Source organism: Embiotoca jacksoni, unplaced genomic scaffold (assembly GCF_022577435.1).
Source record: "Embiotoca jacksoni isolate LCO1_2020_lvr unplaced genomic scaffold, fEmbJac1.0.p SCAF_9, whole genome shotgun sequence".
In the NCBI taxonomy this organism is placed as follows: Eukaryota; Metazoa; Chordata; class Actinopteri; family Embiotocidae; genus Embiotoca; species Embiotoca jacksoni.
In genome coordinates this window covers 2,045,104-2,069,243 of record NW_027185447.1, presented here as the reverse complement: position 1 = coordinate 2,069,243, position 24,140 = coordinate 2,045,104, and the positions used below count along the sequence as shown (strand labels likewise).

The 24,140-nt window shown below is 41.9% G+C and overlaps 1 protein-coding gene across 1 annotated transcript in view; it reads left to right on the top strand.

The window, feature by feature from the left end:
* The first annotated feature begins 13,657 nt into the window (after positions 1 to 13,657).
* Positions 13,658 to 24,140, top strand: part of ajap1 (adherens junctions associated protein 1) — a 50,580-nt gene continuing 40,097 nt past the window's right edge. The window contains exon 1 of the mRNA XM_069140322.1: positions 13,658 to 14,598. Coding sequence (XP_068996423.1) covers positions 14,570 to 14,598 — 29 coding nt within the window. The 5' untranslated portion in view covers positions 13,658 to 14,569. The remainder of the gene's footprint in view (positions 14,599 to 24,140) is intronic.

Genomic DNA, 24,140 nt, shown 5'->3' with positions numbered 1-24,140 from the left:
GAGATATACATTTTCAGTTCCGCGTTTAGTCTTATTATCTCGACAACATGTAAAAGGAGTTCGACGGAGCTGCTTAGAAGTGTTTCAATATCCCTCCATGTAACATGACCTGATCAGGCAAATAACAGACCTATCCGCTTTGGGCTGATTTTGCTGTGGACACCGAGAGTCCAGCTGGAAGCTACTGTACACATAGTGCTCCTCCTCCAAGCTTTTTATCCACCGTCTCTGTACGGCGTCGTTACCATTTGTTAACAACTTTTTTTCTGCCGAGACACGGGGAAAAAAAAAATATGCTGCACGTGTGACCTGGAGAAAATGGAACGAGGTGTTTCTCTGCGCTTCCGTCAGCGCTATCGACCAATCAATTAGAGCATTCTTTCCTCCGCGGTGCAGTTTCTGCTTTAAGTTATGCCTCTTTTCTGGCAGCGTTATGCTTGTTTCCATAGCGATGACTCCAGTGCTCCCACACTCTCTACTTCCAGGTAGGCACTGCTGGGGCGACAATCCTTCACTGAAGAATTTCTCATCATTACAGCTCCTCTGCGAGACTAAAGAGAGATATTCTAGCAGTAAGTCAATTGTCCTTGAGCGTGCTCCAATAAATTTCCATTGATATCTCATTGAAAGGCTCCGGAGTTTACATTCAACATACCACAGAGGCTCCATACCACGCTGTGCTAAACCGAATGAAACGGGACAAAGACAAACCGACTAGGATTTCTACTTTTACGCCATACTTAATAAATATCCAGAGGAAATGGGAAAGATCGTATTGGGAACAGCACTATGTTTTTTGTGCATTTTGTTTCATTATGCCATTCCTATGTAATAAAATTAAACATAATATTTAGTCACGGGATATTTTGGCATCCTCTGAGCTTGAAAAACATGCTGCTTAACCTTTAGCCCCCACTGCTAACACAAATTGAACATTTCTTCAAGGTCAGCTCCCAACATTTCACATCACTGCACCCCCCCCCCCTCCTCCTCCTCCCTCCCTCCTTTCCCTCCCCCCTCCCAAACTGCCTCTGCTGACGTTGCTCAAAATCTGATTTATCTCGCTGCCTCCGTATGATTCAACAAAATGACAAAAGGTAAGCGAGCTGCACAGCAAAGAGCTGGAGCAGAAGAGACGTGTATCGTTCAACATGTAACAGTCTCTAAAGAAATGCTTTACCGCAATGAACTCTGCATATCATACGTGTCATATGGGATGCTTCTTTTTGTAGCTCTCTCTTTTTTTTTTTGGGGATACAGTTATTTCGGCAGGGAAAGCTCTTGCAGCCAGAATGCACAGGGATAAGGGTCTTGCAGCCGGTCAATTAGCAAATCGAGCTTGATTTAATGTTCCCTCCACCATCCAATCATGTAAAACACTCAAGCAGGGGGGGTGATTTATCACGTGCCAATCTTTCCCACATCTAGAAGACACCACGCAGGCAGGGAAATGAAGAGTCACTTTGCCGTTGTCGTTGTTGTTTCTTCACTTATTCCAGGCATACGTCTGTGGCCATCCATGGGTGCCAAATGAAAGAACCCCAGCCTGTTTTCTCACAGCTATTGGCTCAAAGACAAGCAATTGTTCATCATTGTATACTCAATGTCACATTTTCTTCATGCTCCACTTTCCCTCATTCCGAAGTTGCCTCTTTTTTTCTTCTTTATTTTGCACCTAATAAAATGAGAGTAATTCTGAACAGCCACATTGCTCAAATTTGGTACTTGCATCATCAAAGCTGTTGTTTCTGTTCAGGCAAATGTGTTTGACTTTGCTACAGCTGTGTGAAAGCAGACGAAAGAGTTTGAAAGTGTATCAAGGAGATGATAGTTGTTACAGACACACAGAGCCGACAGAAGATGGGTACATTTTTGTAAGTGTGCAATTCCTCCTCCACCTTCACCTTCGAGCTGTCCAAACACATCCAGCTCTCTTTTAGACTTCTGCTACCACGAACAGCACAAATATGAACACATTTTCTTTTCCTTTCCACAACAAATACTTCATGTAAGAGTAAAGGTGAATGTGAGCTGAAACATCACAAAAAAACAACAACAACAAAAATGTGCTGCTTGTCTTTGAATTCTTGAAAATAGTCGAGTGGCCCGGTGTGCTGACAGAGCGTTTGTGTGTGTGTGTGTGTGTGTGTGTGTGTGTGTGTGTGTGTGTGTGTGTGTGTGTGTGTGTGTGTGAGACTGTAAGACAGAATAAGTGCATGTCTGGCTTGACACTACGGTCTTGCTGGGGAGTGTGGAGTATCACCGCCCTGGATTGCAGGAGATCAACGGAGATCCACACACTCAAACTGCCGTCCTGCTCACACTTACTCATGTGCCATCACTCCAACACGTAGAATAACATCAAGGAAAAATCTCAATCATCTTGGGCAAAAAGCTGACTTAAAGTCAAGCAGATGCAAAAGCACTGAACATTATTTTAAATGAAAGTTAAAGATAAGTCAACCTAATTTTCTGCTTGAAAATTGCCTGATGTAATTGGAAATTATTGCCATTCATTATCTTTTCATCATTATAACTGTGTGGACTGGACCGCATGGTCACGTTTGTTTCACACTACGAGGCAGATTACTGTTGCAGCTCCATGTGGTTGAAAGAACTGCGAGAAACAGCTAACACAAAAAAAAAACGGTCAAAGTCAGTAGATCAGAGGCCAACAGGGATGAAACTCCCAAACATTGGATCCTACATTTCCCACAATGCAACATGCATTCAAGGACCCCTAGGAACTTCTCATGTAACCGGGCAGTTGGGAATTGGTATAGTTCCCATTTGGGAACGTCCCACTATCACGTTGAGAGCGTTCACAAACAACGTGGCAGCTGCCGGAACGTGCGTTTTATTTCTGCTGTCAGAATACAGAAACGTGACAAACAACCGTGTCATCGTCCATATAAACCAACACGGGAACCAAATGGAGCTCAGTATCAGTTGCACACTACATTTCTAAATGTTTTGTACTGCCGTTCTCAACAGTTAACACGGCTAGCAGACAAAGTAGGCTAGACTAACCAAGGCTAGCTATTTCACCTTATTTTCAGAGCTGGGAAGTTCCTTCTTGCATCAAATGACATCAAACCTACTTCTCTGAGCTCTTACAAATCTTCTACTTTCCTTGTGGCATTGTCCAAGGTCAACAGGCATACAAGTTGTATTTTCCCAGGTTGGACATTTACCACTTCTCAGTTGCTCATGAATGCACCATTAGACTTTTGACTGCGGGGGTTTTGGTGCTGAAGCTGCAGGTGGTCAGCGGTATCGACACACGACGCACAGCGGAGCTTCACAAACACCCTTTAATCGCGCTTTGAAAAAGCCCGTGTTCATCCATTAGTTCTTAGCTGATGTCGTGTTCGAGCTGATCCTATTCATCATATCAGAGTTACTGCTTGCTGATGATCCTACACCTTCTCCTACAGACTCCCCTTTATAACTAATGTTATTGCAGAGAGACCCGAGCCTATAACTGCTCAGTGACCTCTGCTTTCAGTCCAGACATTCTCCATTAACCTGAAATAACCCGCAAATAACACAGCTGCAGCTAAATGCCCGACGAGGCAAAGGAAGTCCAGAAGAGAACACGCTGACAGCATCTCAACACGATATCAGTTTAATTCAAGTTGTGCGTCCAGCCGTCTCAAAATATAACAGGGAGCCACTAAAATCGATACAAATCCTAAAATATAGAAAACTAGATTGAAAAATGACATCTGCATTATAAACTGTTTACTCAACAACTTTAAGAATGTAAATATTTTATTCCAATTGTATTCTAAAGAAAACACATATGGGTGTGGGAGTTTTCAGCACCTTACAATAGAATACAACCCAGTGAAAAACACAGCGACCCACTCACTTCGTGGTGGGCATGCATTGATTGAGCCTAATTTAAGAGGCTGTAACGTTGCGATGTGAATGGATTATATTATATTGTAAGGTATGCAGTGTTCAGATCCCCCACAAGCACTTTCATTATACATTAGTGGGTTGATTCCCACAGACACATTCCCGTGGTGTCAAAAACTGCTGTTTTGTCAAAGCTGTTGGCATGAGGAGAGATACGCTCGAAGTGAAAAGCTATAACCTTCATGAGTCACTATTCCAAGTTACGTCAATTGATCCACATTAGCACCCGAGTTACAGATATTTTTGTGACCACTGTTCCAGGCGCATCTGCAGTTGCATTTTGTGATTGTCCCGCACACTTATTTGAACCCAAATCACGATCTTGTCCTGAACCTAACCACGTGGTGTCTGGTGCCAAAACCAAAGGCAACATACATATGAAACGCCAAAGGGCACCTTGTACATATCTCTGAGGCGCCAGTGTGTCGTGACAAGATGACAGACCTGGGATTACAACAGGTTGAATTCAATGTTGGAAGTGTCAGATGTCACTAATTGCGTTCACAAACATGGAAGATTTTTAAGGCCTCAATTTTAAGAAATAAAGTCGTGTAAAGAAATGAAGAAAAATATGGTTCATGTTTTTGTGTTCCCTTTTTACAACCATGGACTTTCCGATCACAGGGAACTGTTCTAATGTAAAAGGCCGTCCGTCATGACGCCTATTAGCTCATACCAGTGATGATAAACTCAACAACTCCTGGTTCTGGCCCACGTTGTGATTAAACAGTTGACAGATGATGCCTCTCTACTATTTGCTATTATTTGCAACCCTTCCTGAAACCTTATGAAAGTCCATTTTGTGTCAGCGATTTCATGCTGCTCTCCTCTGGACAAGAATGAAATGCAACTCACTCCCTCACTCTGTTTTCTCTTTAGTGATTTAATTAAATGTAGCACAGAAAATTCCGGTCACTGTTCAGTCCTGAAAGACAACAGGGTAATTAATTGTTTCATTAAATTACAACACAGTAAATGCATGTACGAGGAGGAAATACATATAACAACGTTTCTTTTTTTGTTTTTCGGTTTAGAGTTTAAATCCTCTACACAAAGAGTACACTGATTAGTAATAAAGTGTCTCCTGCAGCAGCAGTTGAGGTTTTAGGTGTGTATGACTGGGTGTTATAATCCAAGAGGGAGCTGCCTCTTCAATTATGCTCCGACAGAACTGAGGAAGTAATTGAAAAATATATGAATGAATAGGAGCCATGGGGCATTGCTTTAGAGGGAGTATTAGAAGGAAAATGCCTAATGTGAAGCAGTCTTCTTGACTCGACTGTAAGTGAGCACCATTTGGTTTCTCTGACAGACAAGTGGGCTCGAGTCAATGCCTCCTGTTATTTGAAGTAACGGTAGAAGTACTACCCTCCTGTTAAACTTAAAAAAAACGATTTTATGTTAAATGTTCAAATTTCCCCATTCGGTGGTTTATATCCCATGATCAACGACTCCATGTCTAGTAGATAAATCCCTCAGATTCTCCGAGTCATGGCAAACAGCCAAATCTGAATCCTTGGCCCCTCCACATGGGGCCCCATTAATGCCCAAGAGCTACGGGACGCTACGAGTGACCCTATAAATTACTCTACTATCTACCAGGCTTCATGCACAGTTACAGCTCAGTGTTATGGATGAAATACTGAATATGTACCCAAAATGATAATTGTATTCAGCATTTATTCCATTGTTTCTCACTGTTTGGTACAAATTTTACATCTTGAAAGAAAACACAAACATGATCCCTGGAAAGTTGTACCGTTAATCCCAGCTGCCACTAAAATGTTCATCCAAATGACGTTGCCATAGAAACACATCAGCTTTAGTCTCTATTATCTGTTTCATGCTCCACATTTTTGGCCCATGAGATGTAATGATTGTCAGATTGTCATGACATGCTGTATGGTGGCTATCAAACAGAGCTGACAGTGTGCAGTAGATGTGAATGTATGACTGTTACGACCATTAGTTTCAGTTAAGGAGTCTGAACTATGTGAACAGGCATCATGTAAATTGTGGCTGCAGCCATGCTTGTCCTCCATCCTTGAAAGCTGAAAGTGTGCGACCAAGCACAGATCAATAAGTGGCCATTCAGTGTGACGCCTCCTACAAAATAAGAGAATGACTTGCATCAAATGGAAGCCCAGAAAGGTCATGTGCTGCACTTGCACCAGCTTATTGTTCCCCTGATGTATTTGGAGGAATTGATTGTTAAGCAGGGAATTGTGCCAGCCGGCCACTACAAGAAACATTTAAGGACCAATCGTTTTTTGCAAGCAAATGTATCGTTAACTTTTAACAAAGTAAAAGTAAATCTACCTGAACAGGATCTCTTTGGGCTTACACATTTTGTGATGTAAAAAGTTGCTCGCAGGAATGCACAGACTCCCATGACAGCAACTATTTTCCTCTCATTCTGTTGGGCTTCAGGGAGACATGTCTGGCAGCCCACTGTGATTGGCACTACTTTGCCCACAATAAGTAGCATGAAGAGGAAACTGAAAAGCGCCCATATTGCAGCTTTTGCAATATCTTTTATTTGTGCTTGTAATTTCAGTCTGAAATTCCCACTAGCAATTACTTCAAAAGTTGGAAACTTGAGCATAATCGGGGCTTCCAAGTTTTCGGCAAGGGAGGCATCACGGTGGAAAAATCATTTTGGAGTGTTGAGAGAGGATTGGTGGGATATGCTGCATGGACAGTCAATTAGCCATTTGATGTCTATTTTTCCCATGTTTTAGAAAATAAACTACTATGCAGAAGGGCCTTAAGATGCAAATAGCGTCCGGCTCCATAGACCCTCATTCATCTTGTCTCATGAAATACGAAGTCAATAAATCTTTTCCACTACTCATTTTGGTGTTGTTAGCTAAAGACACTCATTGTAAGTAGTTTTCTGGCAGTCCATCTGAAAAGAATCCCGTCATTAAAGAGAAAATAAGCCTCAAAAAGACTTGTTTTTGGGGAGCATGTCTGTTTGATTGACAGGCTCTGTGCTGCAGTCAGGTTTCCGCTGTAGAAGGGCGGGACATGGTATCGCTGGGTTTCCAATCAGATCGAGTCGGATCCACTGCTCGCAAATATGGTCACTTCTGGCTCCAAACAGCTCTGAACAAGCAAGAGGCCGACGACCAAACTCCGAACTCCTTTATTCTAATCTATGACAGATATCCAGGACTACATCAGTTAACATTCATGAGCAGCTGCTTGAGATGTCATATTTTAAAGTGTTTTAAACTAGTTTCCCCCCCCCCCCCTTTTATATTGATACACCACATTACAAAACATATGTTTTTTTAAGGTAGTTTACATTTTATGGAATTAAATGGTCAGACAAACCAATTTGTCCATGAGAAATAATGGATTTCCCCTTTAAAGTATGAGCACTGTACAGAATAAATCATAATGGCTGCATAAATGTGGCTTTGCATATACAAGAAAGTGCAGCCATCTTTAAACCCATCTCTAATCAAGTAAAGGCAAAACTGAAAAGCTGCCAAAACACTGGATTAAGTGAGTTTTACAATAAGAGCATATGAACAGAAGTGTTATAGTATCACTTGACAAGAATCAACTCGGGTACAATAAAATGTAATATTCTGAACATTCTCAATGAACCTCAGTGTTGTAACAGCGAACGGTTTAGTCTAGCAGGACATTTTCACAATTCATTATTGGTAGCAATATCCAGAAAAGATCAACATTTCAAATGCCTTTGAAAAAGCTCACAGTATCAACACATGACAAACTACTGAGTTAAGGATACAAGTCTAAAGGTCAATACATGTTTATGCTGTAATACCATAATACACTGCAATAATGCTGCAGCAGCTCTCCAACTGCAGATCAGACAAATGGACTGCGTGCAGTTACACTTTAAACATTTAGAGATCTCTTAATGTATTTGTTAATTATGTAGCTGTTTGGCTAAATTTCAATACCAAGATGCCCTGCCTATTAATATATGTCTATCCATAATGGAAGACTGCTTCCATTCAGGATATATATTATTTACTTGGTAGTCAGCAGAGAGGATACATGCTGTAAGCCCCTGTAAAATGAGGTTTTCTTTTGTCATCTTTTTCTTTTCTTCTTTCCCTCATACACTCCAAAATATTAGATTAAAGTACAAGTACTTCAAAGATCAATAGTAATAAAATCCAACACTGCAATTCGATTTCTATTATTCCAAGTAACTGTTGACAAAATAAATAAAAAGGGTTGTCCTGTCTTCTTCCCCCTGACTGTCGGTCAAAAACAACACAGAGAAGCGCAGATAGTAAACACTAGAAACGTCTTCACTAATTCTTAAAGCTGAGCAATATTTATATATTAGCAATTCATGAAATGACTGTACAATGTTTTAGAAATCGCTCTTAACGGTGAACTCACACGGTATAATCACCTTCTGCATCCGAGTTCCGGTGGCGGCGTCAGAGATCTGATTCAGCTTGTGCTATGATATTTAGTGTTTTCCATTAACACGCTGGTCAGTTTTAATTTCTACTGTAACACCACCGGCACGCACACGATCTCGCGCGCGCGCACACACGCAGTACCCGGCGCTTGGCAACAGTTACCGGTGTCATTCAGTGGTAAACACAAGGTGAGCCCAAAGGAAACAAGAGGTAAGGATCACAAACCAACCTCTGAAAAATGTCCGCAGACCAGACGAGGTCAAACGCAGCAAGCAACAGACACAGGTGCACGTGCACATTTCAGCCTCTGCAGCTAATTGAGTCTCCAAAAAACACACGCCCCACTTTGCTCATGCTAATTACACAAACGTTGCGCTCCGGCCAACAGGAAGTGGAAGTCAGGTCAAGAGGTTTGAATGTGCTGCGCCCATTGGCTGATTCTTGGTCACCTGTTTTGGCTTTACGTTTTTAGAGCAAAATAATCGGTTTCTTTAATATATTTCATTCATTTGAAGAATTTACAATTATGGTATTCAGAGATTAAACACTGACAATTATAAATGAACTGACAAAACCAAACAAAGCAGAGCTTTAATCTTAGAAATGTAAATATTACATTGTAATGACCAAAACAAATATATATATATAATTATCAACCTGTCTGGGGATTGCTGATGGGTCTGTGTATCATCCAATCATCCAATTATTCCATTTAATCTGGCGAACAAAATTGATCATGTTTTATCAAAACTGATGCTTGTTTTCCTGTTTTAATATAAATGAAATCAATTGACTTTATGTTTTGTTTGCCAGATTAAATTGAATAATTAAATGATTGGATGATCCACAAAATACTTAAGTAAACAAAGTATAATAAATAAAGTTATCATCTGCATGAGTAAATGGTTAATATTAATAGTTTGGACTGAAAAATGAAATACAGCCTGTGTGTGGCACAGCCCAGATAATAATATGAACACAGGGAAGCTTTGGTTTACAAAACCATTTTATATATTTTCCTTACGGTGTTTGTATGGAGCTGCCTATATAAGATTTCAGTTCAAATGAAAGCCTCAGACAGCAAACAACAAGCATCTCAAAGAACAAGATAACTGTGTTTTTAAGGAGTGTCAGGACAGGATGGCTTCACGACAACCTTTGAACTCTTACCAAGAGAGAACCATTTCAAGTCATTACTGCATGTTCTGTGTCTGACACCCCAGCAAGACCACAGATATAAACCCACTATGCAGCATCCAATTCACCCTGCACACTTAACTGTACCCACAAGTGCTGTTCACAGTGACTCAATCCAGCTTAGCAGCTACACAGCAATACTCAAATCCCTCTTCCTTTTAATTCACACTCTCGTGGCGGGGTGTTAATGGCTTACACAACAGATGTTTAGTATGCTGCGTTTAGGTCCATGTGAGCTGAAGCCACCCGCAGGCTTAGACATACATGACAACCTGTGACTCTCTCCATTCACACTCTAGCACACATTGCGTGCCTTGCGTAAGCCAACAAAAGCAAAACGCGTGTGAGTACGAGTACATACGCAGACATGAAACAGAGGAGGGCGACATGTGAAAACGGAGAGTGTTGGGAGACGGAGTGTAAAAGAGAAGGGAAGAGATGGAGGAAGTGACAGAGAGAAAGGGAGTGATGACAGCTTCCATCTGCTGGGGAGCTACTGACGCTGTCCTCAGACAGAGATATCCAACTGGATGAGCATGTATGTATAGACAGTAATGCAGTAATGAGGGTATTTGACAGAAGTGTGCTTTATGGCAACAATTAGTGGGGGAGGAAAGTTGCCTCATCGTGTATAGAGCAGTCATTTTTGGAAACAGCTGCAATTCATCTGATTGGGAGACGAGCGACTGTGTTCATAACTACATGCTGATCAAAGCAGTCTTGGAGACTGTGAGTGAAAAGCCCGACAGCGCTACAGAGCCACATCAGAGACAAAGGGAGGCTTGTATTTGTACGTTGAGGATGTGTGCACAAAACAAAAGTCCAAATAGTGGCTTTGTGATATTTGTTTTTTTCCCAGGAAAGGTTAGAACAGTTGCAAAGGCTAAAACAGGTGTGATGTGTTCATTGGTTTGACACTTTGACCCTGAGGTGTACAAGAAAGGCCGCCACGGTCTTTTTTTTTTTTCTCACGCAAGAGTTGATCTTGTCGTAGGTAATATTTTCACCTATCTCACTATGCGGTCACATCAGCACAATGATTCTAATGAAATGGGATTTTGCTTTCCGCTGACATCTTGTAGTACAGGTGTGCAAAAAGCCTCCGGGATGACAGCTTAATTCTGCATTCATGTCATCCGGGATAGATGGGAGATATAACTAGAAAGTAGATTATGCTTTAGCTGCAGCGTGCATCTGGCGAATATTACGAGGAAACACATTTAACCTCAGTTTAGGGAGTTATCAGGACTCTGAAGCTCAGGGTGACGTGAGTGATCCTGATGTTCTGAAGGCTTCCTGAAATCTGGCATCATCACACGTCCATCTATATACACGGTATTTTCTGTTTCTCTCTAAGAAAAATAGGCTCGAGGGTGAACAAATATACAAGATATTTCATTTTTTATATCTTTAAGTGTCATGTTCAAATGAAAACATGAAAACACAATGTAATATGTCTACCTTTTTTCCAAGAAGACATTCATAGACAAAAAAAATTACATTACATTATCCTACGTAGTTATTTGGGTTTCATGCAATGGACTATGATTCTATTACCAACAAATTGTTAAAGATAGATAAATAAATAGATAGATAGATAGATAGATAGATAGATAGATAGATAGATAGATAGATAGATAGATAGATAGATAGATAGATAGATAGATAGATAGATAGATAGATAGATAGATAGATAGATAGATAGATAGATAGATACTTTATTAATCCCTCAGAGGGACATTTTTACATTACAGCAGCATATACAGGGCAAAGCAATAAAAATACTAACACTAATACTAAACAAACCTCAAATTAAACATGAATGAAGATCCATTGATTCAATGTCACCATTTATTGTACGTATTCCACCAATAATATAGCATTTCTGGAATGTGTCATCAGTCCAAGATTATTTTTTTTGTATTATTCTCAGAGAATTAGGAAATATCATTTTATGTCATCTGATATCTGGGTGTTTTTTGAGCTGTTAAAGTTACAGTAAAATAGTCTCCAGGAGCTCAAACAGAACAACATGAACAGAGCACCATTATGTTTCCTTTAAGTCTTACTGCTGTGGCGTAATACTGGCCTAAGGTAAGAAATTCAGGAAAAAGTATTCTAACCAAATTTTTCATCTGATCCTTATAACATAGTTTGCTGCTTTAATAAAACAAAACTACATTACACAGTATTAATACCTTGGATATTAGTAGCTTTGTGTGAAAGGCATAAGACAAAATACATGTAAATCATCATCAGTTTCAGTTAATGCAAAAAATATATAATTATTTAATTAAGTTTCGGTTACTATTCAAAATGCTGGTGATTACGAAGGGGTTATATCCACACTTTTTCTGGTGAAAAAAAAAAGAGTATATTATATACAGAATATAATATTCTGTCAGGATCCCTGTTTGACCCTGTGTGTTTTAACCTTTGTCTCTCCACTGCCTGCCTCCAGACACCTCCCATGGCCACGCCCCCGATTGGTCTGCACAGCTGCTGGCAACCAAGTTGATCACCTCCTGGGAGAATATCAACCCTGGTCCAGCACTCCAGCGTTGTCAGGTGGTTTCGTCTTCTCACCTGGTACCACGCTGCCACTGCAAGATTTTAATCCTCTTTTCTTTTTTTCTTTTTTTTTCTTTCTCATCTGGCCCGGGCCGTGCCTCAGTTTGTCCGCCCGCCTCAGCAACCTGCCGGCGTGCCTGCCCCGTCCCCTCGTCCGGCTCTCGGATTTACCCGAAGACCTGCGGAGATCCACGGAGACCCCGCAGTCGACTCTCGCCCGCTGTCCTGTGTCAGCTCTGGCCTGTGACTCCTGAATCGATCCACGGAGAATCGCCATCGGCGTCGAGCCTTTCTGCTCCCCGGTGCGGTTCGGCCTTCGCCCAGCAGGAGAACTCTGCCCCGTCACTGCCTGCCCCTGCTGGTGAACTTTCTCTCTCTGACATACGCTGGCTGGCTCTGCGGACCCATGGACGCATCCCCGTTAAACACTCAGACTCACCTTCAGCCTGGAAGACTTCCTGCCTACACCGCCTCGCCTCCTCCAGGAGAGACCGCGGATTATAGGTTCACGCTCCATCTACAACTTCTGTCACAATAAAACATTCCATTTTATTCTCACCACCTTCGCCTCCGTGTCTGCTCTTGGGTTTGATCCTGCACTCCCATAACATATTCATTCTGTTGCTTTGCGTCGTTTCACTGTGCCGGAATGTCTCCGGTCTACTTCTAGACAGGCTTCATTCATTTTGTCAGTATGCGCTCAAATTTGGAGCCTCGTTTTTGATTGGATCTCTTGTTTTGAATTCGTACCGCCTCTCATCTGCCAATCAAATCGATGTGTTCTCTTCTAACGAACCATGCCGAGGTGGTTGGCGATGTTTTCGGATAAGATGGGAACCATTGTCGCAAAAACTGTGAGCCGCCAGCCCCGTTGATAAGCTGTGTTACCAATCAGCATGGAGTCAATTTATAAATGTAGATTTGGTTTGAGGTTCTGGGAACATTTTTCCTTTACTGCATTCAGTTGCGATCGACATACTTGTGATTTGTTGTGGTGGTTGTGCTTAAAAATCTTCATTCAAGTTGCATTTCAGTTTTAATAAACTAATTGTAATACGTGTCGAGTGCTGTCGGGAGGTTTGCACTGCCGAGTTCGTATTTATATTTTACTCCACAGGACTTTTCGGCTTTATTGCTCGGTTTAAAACATTTCTTTCAAAAAAAAAAAAACAAAAAAAAAAACAAATGTAAAATGCTACGTTATTTTGATAAATTGTTAAAATAGACATTACTTAATTTTTGTAATCTATTCTATAATATCAGACAGATCAGGGTCTGTCAGCCAGCCCTGAATACATTTAACGCGGTATGTTTCCTTCATCCATTTCTAGAAATTTGCACAAAATGCGTGCCTCCTCTGGAGTGGCCAGCCATCCCTGGAGTGCAGCCCTGTGCAGTCCCGGGCTGGAGTGGACAGCGCTGCCCCTTGTCATAACCAGTCTGACAGTTACGAGTGTGCACCCATACGACGTGAGACGCTCGAGCACATGACATATTTGGCTTTCAAATGACGTCACGGCCGCGCGGGGCTCGGCAGGCAGGTCGTTCGTCAGTCGGAGAGAAGAGGAGCAAGCAGGAGGAGACGGACCGGTCTCCTCTCCTCTCAAATGACCAGCTCTCATCCCCCCTCTCTCTAACTCCTCTCAAACAACCCTCCGCCTTCAGGATTCTCCTCCGTCGCTTCCCCGCTTCCTTTTTTCATTTGCACCTCTTTTTATTCATTTTTTTTTTTTTTTGTACTTTGTCTAATCCCTCCTCCACCCCTCCACACCTCCAGAGATGCATGTAGATCCTGAGGACCTCCTGCCATTGGTGACTTGAATCCTTGCGTGCATCAGAGAACCGAACATCCTCATCTTCCGCCCCCAATTTCTTTTTTTTTTTTTTTTTTTTTTTTTGGACGTTCATCTGCCTTTCAACAATGTAGGAGAAGGTGCGCTGTCATTTCAGCGATGAGGATGCCAACTACATGCCCTGCTGTCGCTCTCCGCATCGTACATCGCCGTTGTTTGCAGCCGGTGGAGGCTGGAAATGAAAGATCTGCGTGAAGGCAAAGTTTGAGGGTTCCTCTTTCGGGTTCCCGCTCACCTGTCCGCCTGCACGCGCCTGCCCTTCTTCCTTTTTTTTTTCTTTTTTTTTTTCTAACTAATACCGAGGAAGAGGATCGTCAACAGAACAGCTGACGAACAACTTCAAAGAGACCTGACTATTGCTCTGGTATTTTTGTAGTGGGATTTGGCAGCTGGTGTTGGAGGAATTTGATGTGCGCAGCGTTGACGGATATGGCTTAAATAATGCTCGTGTTGACAGCTGGAGCAAGGTCCGGAACTTGAGAGTTTGATTTGATTTGATTTGATTTTTTTTTTTTAGCAGCAATTGTCGACTTTGGTGGAGACCCATCTAAATGGGAGGATACCTGGAGGACTGAGTCGGATTCGGCAGTCGAGAAAAAAAAAAAAATGTGGATAAAACGGAGTGTTGCGCGCAGGTAAGACACAAATCATTTGATTTACTGGAGATGATCGTTTCACCGGAACGTGGTAAGTGCTTCGGTTGAAGCGGGAAACGGGAGATGTTGTTTTGACGCCGTTGGTCGACAAACGTGTTGTTTTTTTAAACCGACGCCACTGCAAGTTGTGAGAGTCTGCCGGAATTGATGATTGCATTACGCGCGTCCATCCGCGCGTCCGTGAGCACACGCAGGCGTTCGGAGCCGAAGTTCTCCCGTTTCCCGCGGTCGTGTTGCCGGTAAGGAACGTGAAGGCGCGGGGCTCTCCTTATCTATCTCCGTTTGAAGATTCTTTTCTTTCAAATAAAGAATACGGTGGAAACATTTCTCATCCCGTACACTGGGGGTCGCCAGCAGTACGGCGCAAGCGAGACGCGCACACGTATAGACACACGCGCACGCACGTGTACAGACGTAGGCGCGTGCACAGGCTCAAGGTTAGGGCTGTCAGCTCCTTTTGTGAGAACAAACACATGCACGCGCTCAACACGCAGCTAATGAGGTAATTAGTGAGTTACAGATAACAAAATAAAAGACATTTATATAAAAAAAAAACATTTCAGTGACATTATTACATTTCTAGAGTTTGGGGCTTTTTTTTTTTTTTTTTTTTTTGGGCTTCACCTCCCAAAATATGAAGGTAGTGGGTGTCTGTACAGAACGGTGTTTGTCCAAGATAGAGGAGATGACGCGAACACGTTGAAAAGCACAAAGCCTACTGTTCTTAGACGATGAACAGATACCAAAAAACAATGTCTGTTTCCTTTGCTGTTATAATAAATCAAATTGTGTCCCTAAACCGAAGCAGCATGGAGAGCCGGCTTCTCACTTTCAAATTAGTTTGGAAGTCTTCAAACAAAAGCCAGAACCGAGCTCATTCATTTGCCGTAAAATAGGTTTAGAGGTAATGACACGCTGTGAAATGAGTCCAAACCTGCCAGCGGTGAGCTGCTCTTGCCACCTGGTGGATCTCCCTCCCACCGGTGGCTCTCATTCTTGACCATTTGCAGCCGCGCATTTATTATGCACGACACACACTGTACATCTCAGGGCTGACCTCGCGGGGTAATGGCAGTGCACGCCGTCGACAGGGCAGTTGTGCAAGATGATGAAATGAAATGCTTTTAGGTTCCATATCTGGAGATGGATTGGTCAGAGGCAGAGAAACCAATTTCCTTCTTCAGGAATCTCCTTGTCACCGGCTGACACGATGTGGGATGTCAAAAATGGGATGCTGGATGAACAACTGCTGATATGGGCTAAAGCCGCTCGTCATTTTTAGCAATGCATCATCTCTCGGACTGTTTCCCGTCACAGTCTGAAAGCTCGTATTGTTTGTTGTTATCATTTATTATCAGGCAGTGATGGCAACACTTGGTTGGAGGTCTTTACAGGGAGAAATTCTTACTCTCCAGTATGAGTGGAGAAAAAAAACCATCAGTATTCTTTGTTTGTAATACCAAGAGGGAGAAATGTACTGTGAGTGAGTGCAGAGAGAGCAACTGTACCTGTTGGAAGAGACAAAGAACAAACCACCTACAGAAACTAGATATGTGGGTGTAAATGCAACAGCACTGACTTTAGCCAACCAGGAGGAAAGGACTGACACGGACAGATGAAGAGAAAAAAATATCACACCCAGGCTTTTTGAAGATGACCACTGTAATTACTCATCATGTATTCTGGGCAAAACCGTCTCATGAAAAGAGCCTGAGCTGGGTGACAATTCATCCTAATCATCATCTGTGGACTTTGACTGGAAAGATGTGATAATAACATGGTCAAACATTTTAATCATATCATCATCCCACCAAATCCCGTTATTTAAACGAACATTTCAAAGCAAATTGGAAGTAAAAACTAAGTGAGAAAAATTAAGTTATTTTGGTTTTAAATATGTGACTTTTTCTCAAATATTTAACAGTGAAACACACTTAATTGAATAAATCAAATAGTTCCACATGTATTGTCATACATTTGTCATAACGTGATTTATATATGGATATTTGAATGTATTCTATGGTATTGACCATACTGCCCTGGCCTACCAGAGAATAAAAGCAGAAGGGACTTCTGTAACTGAAAGTTTTACAGTTTGTCTTGATAAATTATTGAAATCAGTTGTCAAAACTGTTGTTGATTTGTTTTTTGTTGATTGACTGACAACCCCATATGGTTTCTGCACCAACTATAATGCACTTAAAATAAGTTACTTGCTTAATGTGGTGTAACTGACACACAGTTCTTTGTTGAAAATTGCGAAAACTGGTTGTTCATGCTAAATAGTGTGTGTAATTAAATACTCTCTATAGAGCCCTAAGTGGCCAAGCTATTGCTCAGGATGCAAATGGGGAAATAATGTGCTCATCAGTACAGTTGGTGCTGAACACTGACATGACCTGTGGGTGTGAATAAAGCAGCACATGCTGCAGGGCCTCTTCCGTGTGACATTTTTCAGTTAAAGTACTACCTTTCTCCCACGTAACACACGTACCTCAAAGAAGATGAATTTACTTCTGATCCCAGATGCAAGTGCTCCGTAAGCGTACCGAGTTGTAAGCAGCTGGAATCAGAGAGTGTCTAACTTGAGGGTTAACCAGCGGGGATTCATCTCTCCTCAGCTCAGCGTCTCCGGGCTCAATCTTTCATGGACGTCACAACGTTTTTAAGGTTCCCCAATGTGAGCTCTCTTACTGCCGAGGCGCCGGAGATGCTATTGGGGGCCTCGGCACGGCTGCAGCAGCAAAATATGCCTGGCAGAGACACCGGTTGCCTTTCACGAGCTCTTCATTAGTCGGCTTCCACTCGCCTGCAGCAGAATCGGTGCAGGTGACTGCTTCTTCACCTGCTTTGGTTTTTTTTTCTGGCCTGGATGAATCCGTGTACTAAATATGGACTGGTTGTGATATGTCAAGGGACTGAAGTGCCTGTTCCAAATGATAACAGTAACAGAAACAAAGTAAGTGGTTTTAATGAACTGCGAGCTGCATGAGCTCAGGACTTATATCCTCTTATTGATATTCCTGGTGACGATGTGCTCAGTATTCTGTGTGTTATCCGTGTGCAACAAAGAAAACTGTTTTGTATCTGACTAATAGTCTAATTCTGATTAATATCACTGGCTTAATGAACAAAGGTTCCTGATATATTATACTCTCTGCCCTGGTGTGTTTTTTTTCGCGCCGCGTCATCAGTCTAGAGCTGCTCGGGGGTGTGTGACCGGTCTTCGTCCTCCCAGCGAGCTCCACCAGGAACTCCAGGGCTAAACGTGGCATTACTGTGTTAGGGGCCATCAGATATTCCTATGATTTAGGTGCCATCTTAATAGCCTCTGTGAGGGTTATTAACTGGGCCTCTCTGGAGCGTGATTAACCTAATTTGCAGTGAAATAGGCTGTGTTGCTCTCTGAGATCCTATCCTCTGGAGGGGTGTGTGTCTGCGTCTGTGTGTGTGTGTGTGTGTGTGTGTGTGTGTGTGTGTGTGTGTGTGTGTGTGTGTGTGTGTGTGTGTGTGTGTGTGTGCATGTCGTTAACACCCCGTGCTCAGCAGTCTGTTAAATACAGAAGGACCAGAACAGGTTGTCCCTGTGTAATAACGCAGGAGACAAAACAGACATGGATTCTGGTTCATCTGACCACTCTGGAAATACCTCTCAGAGAGCAGAGAGATAAGAGAGACGCTAGCTGTTGGGAGGGACGTGCGTGCGTGTGCGTGTGTGTGTGTGTGTGTGTGTGTGTGTGTGTGTGTGTGTGTGTGTGTGTGTGTGTGAGAGAGAGAGAGAGAGAGAGAGAGGGAGAGAGGGAGGGGGCGGTGTGGGGGGGGATTACTGACTGACAGGGCAATTAGAAGAGAAGAGACTTGCTATTGTGATTTACTTTCTTACTATAACACACACCAGCATTTTGGAAAGTGGAAATAAGAGGACTGGAGTGCTGGTGTCGTTTTTTTACAAGAGTAAAAACACAAAAATACTTGAATTGAGGCTCTAATGACCAAGTTAAAAAAGCATTCTGCTTTTCTTTTTGGACTGGACAACTCTTGTGATACGGGCTTCAAACCATCAAACTCCCAAATCCAAATCCCCAAACGCAGGTCATGAATTTTATGTCCCAAGTTTCCATCATAGTGCCAGCAGGTCTCAGCCTGATTGGTTTTAATGACCATCTTGTACTTTTTGGGCGACATGAGAAAGTGTGTTTCTATTGCATTTGGAGCACAGCCATCCCACAGAGTAAAGGAACTAACGGCACAGAGCTCAAACTTGATTCATGTAGTGAGCTTTTGCCGGATCAATACTGCCTCTGCGAAGGATCAGATTTATCCGTCATGGCCCTTCCCACTAACTGGCCTTCTCCAGGCGCAGGGGCGTCTCTCGGCGGGCCACTTCCCACTGAAATACTTCATGAATTAACAAGAGAAAGAAGCTCCCGTCAAACCTCCACACGTTTAATTCTGCTACTCGGTGGTAATTGATGAGGATCGTGGCACCGGGCACAAAAAGAATTACAACAGCGAGGCTATGAATGTTTGGAGCATTGTCCTGTTTTTCTGATTCCTTTTCACCCCATTTCTTATCTTCCTGAGCATGCGGGTCATGTACACTGCACTGGAGGACATTGTGCAGTGGGAGTAATTAATGGGATGATGCAACGCTCTTGGCTGTTGGATCTTAGACCCCCTTTAAACACACACATCTGCACACTCTGCCCCACCCCTTTTTCCTTTTTTATTTTCTTTACTCTATAATTTGTGCTCCACAGCATTGCAGCATCGTCCTTACACTATAGCCATAGTAGCAGCTGCTGCAGCTCAGTCTTACAGGCAGGGATGAGGTCTTGTTTGTTTGTGTGTGTGTGTGTGTGTGTGTGTGTGTTGTGCGTCTACGTGCGTTGCACACTACTAAAACATTTGGAAGATTTTGTACAATATTTGCCTCCCAGAGGCCGGCTGCACAGAAGCAATCCATAAATCTCTGGAACTCTTTGGAAAGCCAACTGTGGTATTTATCTCCCTAATACTGGATATCTACTGAGGACAGCTAAACTCCTACGCCACAGAGACTGTAGTTTTCTTCAAAACACACACACACACACACACACACACACACACACACACGCACACACACACACACACACACACAAGCGACGAGTGGAGATAATTCCAAACGCTGCATTTTTGATTGATGATGAAGAGATGTTAAGAGGTGAAATTTATTTTACAGTGTCGTGTACTGCAGCACGCTGGCATCGTCCAAAGGAAAAGGTCACAACAAAAGATTGTATGTGCGGCCCAGAGACGATGGTTATTCTCCGTATCTCCTCTGTCCATGTTTCTGACCTGTGGAGAAATTTAGTTCCATGTACAAAGTTTTCTGGAAGATAGCTTATATATTAAAGATAACAGAGGAAGGTCTGTTGCTCATGGATAATAAAGGCACTCGTATGTATTCTTACGTGATAATTTGCCTCTGTCGTATAGACGGGAGTAAATATTTGCAGTCAAAATAAGAGTTTGACCCGTGTTTACATGACCCTGCCTTAAAGCAGAATACTTGAATGATGAGCTCGTTTCTGTTGTTGATAACAAATGGGAGTCGTTTTCAGGGATTGTTATTGTTACGACCTGACCGGTCTCAGTTGACGTCGGACATTATGTTCAGACTGCAGGAAAACCACGTCTTCAGGAGAGACTGTCTGCACTGTTATTTGCAAGTTAACAGATCAGATTTGTTGTGTCCAGACATCAACCTATCTGCGTGGGTTGCTGTGGTAACGGCGTACGTGACGCACGCTGGTGACGTCGCGTTCCAGCGCAGAAGCGGTTTCTTTGGGCTTCTGTCCGTGGGGTGTTGTTATCGTTGTCCTCGACAGCGCGTGGATCTTATAGCTCGTTATGCCCGTCCTCTTTTGTGCTTTAAAACGTCTGTTGCTATTTTCTTCATTAAAATATATATATAATTTGGTGTTCACTGTTGACCAGTCATATTTTGAATGGCGCCTTGAAAATCAGTGTGGGTCCCGATGATCTAATTGTCATAGTGAGCAGTTTGTTTGCTGACATGTTTTTGTTCATTTCGTCCGTAGTTGTTGGTTGCGTTTTCTCCTCATCTGCCAATTAAATCTTAAGGCAAAAACTCTGTCACTCTGAAAGGGACGTTTTCACTGTGTTTTGCCGTGTTGTTGACGCAAGAAATCCAATCGGAGCCGGTCGAGCGTCCGGACTGAGAAATCTGTAGAAATCTGATCGAAATTGCATTTGTTGCGTTTGTTTTTACCTTTCAGACTTTCAAAAAAAGTCGATCTGGATCCAATCTTCCTGTGACAGAAATCGGATTTGGGCCGAACACAGCCTCAATTACACTTTCTGTGAGGATGTAGCCTCCACAATCAACAAATTAGACACACAACATAGTGGCAATACGTGTTGTGGTACCTGTGTATCTGCCACCACAGAGACATTTGCATGTGTGCATGTCACTGTGTGTGTGTGTGTGTGTAGACATGCTGGGTTATTTGCCATGTCACTTAGTTTGAGAGGTTGAGCACACAGCCCTCTTCAGTTCCAACAAAGGCATGATTGCATATTCAACAGGCTGCTAACAGAGACTCCGAGGTATCACGGCTCTTCCTTTAAGTGGACGGAGGATGAACCCCCTCAGCTGCAGTGCCTGAAATGCAAATACTTCTACAGTTGCCATGCAAACACAACCAACAACTACGGACGAATTCCCGTCAGCTGGAGTATTTGGTCCATGTGTGCGAGTGGCCGATCAGAAAATATGCAGCACTTCAACATTGGTTATGAAGCAATAAATCATCATAATCACAGGATAATGACATATTAATTGTATCCAGAAATGGCCGGAGCTTAATTTTATTGAGCAGTGGAGCTGTTGCAGTGTTTAGTCTTTCTTGCACAACCTGTTCATATTTAATTTAAATGTCTTTCAGCTCTGGAATTCCAGGAAGTCTTAAAAGTACGAGCTCACTAAATATAAATACACGATCTGATAATAATCCTTTTACCAGTGTTGTGCCAAATATGTCCTGTATTAACAGGTGCTATTGCATTCCTCTTTTTCTTGTCTGCAATTATTTCTTCAAAATACATAACTAAATAACCTTACTGTTCTACTTTAATCATAAGTTAATGAATACGTTATTGATAAATAAAGGATATGGGCAGTGATCCATTTTTTATATTCTCAGCACGAACAAAACCAACTACTGTTATATGAATTGTTCATGTATCCAGAGCGTGTCGGAGCGTGTTCTTCTCCATCGATAGGTTGTGATACCTCAGTCTGGTTCCCTTGTTTTACATTTTATAACACGACACAGATCAGTTGTGGAATAGTTCATTTTTTTTTTAAAGCCGTGACCTCCTTGCAAATGTTGAAATGTAACTTAATGAGATGGTTGTTGCAGCACAATACGCGATCATGTGCAGACAAGTTTCACCGATGCACCTCACTATATTTTAGTAGGGTAGCGTTTATTCACGGTATCATTCCATGGCTTAGACTCGTCCCCTATACATGCATTCTGTACATGTCTGAATAATGTCTGCTAAAAGTACAGTGCTCAGCAGTTCTATATAATTATTTCACCCCTTTTAAAGGATTGTACTATATATTTAGGAACCATATTTCAAGATTTATGTCTTTAGTAGGAACCGGTATGCTTGAGGCTGATAAGACATGCTGGCGATGTTGTCAAGTACTGAGAATCAGACAAACTCTTCGCTAGTTTAGTTGTTTTTTTTTTCCATTGGATTTGTTGATAATGACATATTATTAAGTAATTATGTGTGTGATGGGATTACGATAACCATGTAATGCATTTTGGCCCACATCTGAAAACGCTGCCAAAGTAACATTGGGCTCTGAAACACAGAACATGCTGTTCATCAGACATGAGGATCAGTTCAAGTTTTTCAGATATCAAGACGTAAACTCCCATAATCTGCCATCCCCCTTATCTTCCCTCCGAAATATATATATATAAAAAAAGAAAGCTGTTGGAGACTTGTCCCTGAAAAGTGCTCCGCACAATGGGAGAGAGTGGAAGAAAAAGTGCCAAGCAAAGGGAAAAAGAAAAACGAGCAGAAGTGGATTAAAATAACAATAGAGTATTTTTCTAATGGTCCATTTTGAGCTGCTGCCACAATATGATACTGTCTGTGTGAATGCTGGTGGATAAGAAAGGTGCTGACGTCTCTATAGAAGCACAAATGCTCTGCATGCCAGACTGCGTGAGAATGTTAGTGTTTGATGGCAGATGTATGCTGACTGTCATTCTTTCTCTAAAACCTTATTAACACACATTAAGACATGCAGACAATTGTTCCGAGTTACGCTTTTCTTTCCTTTGAGAGAATAATTTACTTTTGAGTCTGATAAAATGTGAAGCACTTCTTCAGAAATGTGCTAAAGTTTGCATGTTGGTGTCACAACAGATTGCATTGTGTCTGGGAACGTATAAAATGAGTTTTAAGTGGACTAATGGAACACGTAGCCTCGTAATTCATAAATATCCAATATGCGGCACCATTCATCAGAGTTGCAGAGAATTCCTTTCAGCATTTTTGTATACCTTCTGACATTTTCAATTTGCTTTATCATTAACAGTCGATTGAGTTTATTGAACTGGAAGGGCAGACCTGCCATATTTTTCAAATGAATAAGTCGTTTCTCTGAGAAGTTCAACCTTTGTAATGGCCGTATGTTTTCCTAAATGACAGTTGGGTGTTTCTTTCCAACTCTACGCACGACTACACTTCATTGCGTGGACTCCTTTTTCCTCGTGAAAGTGGAGATGATTCCAGTCAATTTCGGCATTATCTCTCACAGATCCCTCTCGACTGTCGCTCAGATCTGCCCATCAGGTGTCACTGATCGACGATGACGATAAGGTGAGAACTTTATGTTATACTGTGGCATCATTTTCTAGGTTAATGACTTTGCATTTTATTCAGTGTGATGCGGTCATTACTGATGTCCCCACAGCCCTTGATTTTATCTATCCATCCAATATCTATCTGTATCCTGAACAAGGTCACTGGAGGACAGGGGGAGGGGCAGGGCAGTCCCTTAGATTTTATAATGAACAATAAAAGAACGTATTAGAAGCCCATTTAAAAAAAAAAAAAGAAATTAAAGGTTAAATGGTCAAAGTCAATAGGATTCAAGAGCCTTTAATGTCCAAATGTAACAAATTTCACGATTATCCATTATACTATCTGAAGGCACTTCAGTCTTGGCTAACATGGTGGACTGAATCAACCAATGTACTGTATGCTTGGTAAAATATGTGATCATTAATTACAGTGATCATTAGCAAAGCAACTTTAACTATATAGCACAGATGATAGTTCTTGGAAATTAGCTCTAAAGGTAAAAAAAAAATTTGAAGTTTAAGAGGTAAGAAAACTTGGTAAAAAGCTGCAAACAGGTATTGTTGTGCTATATATATATATATATATATATATATATATATATATATATATATATAAAAAGATAC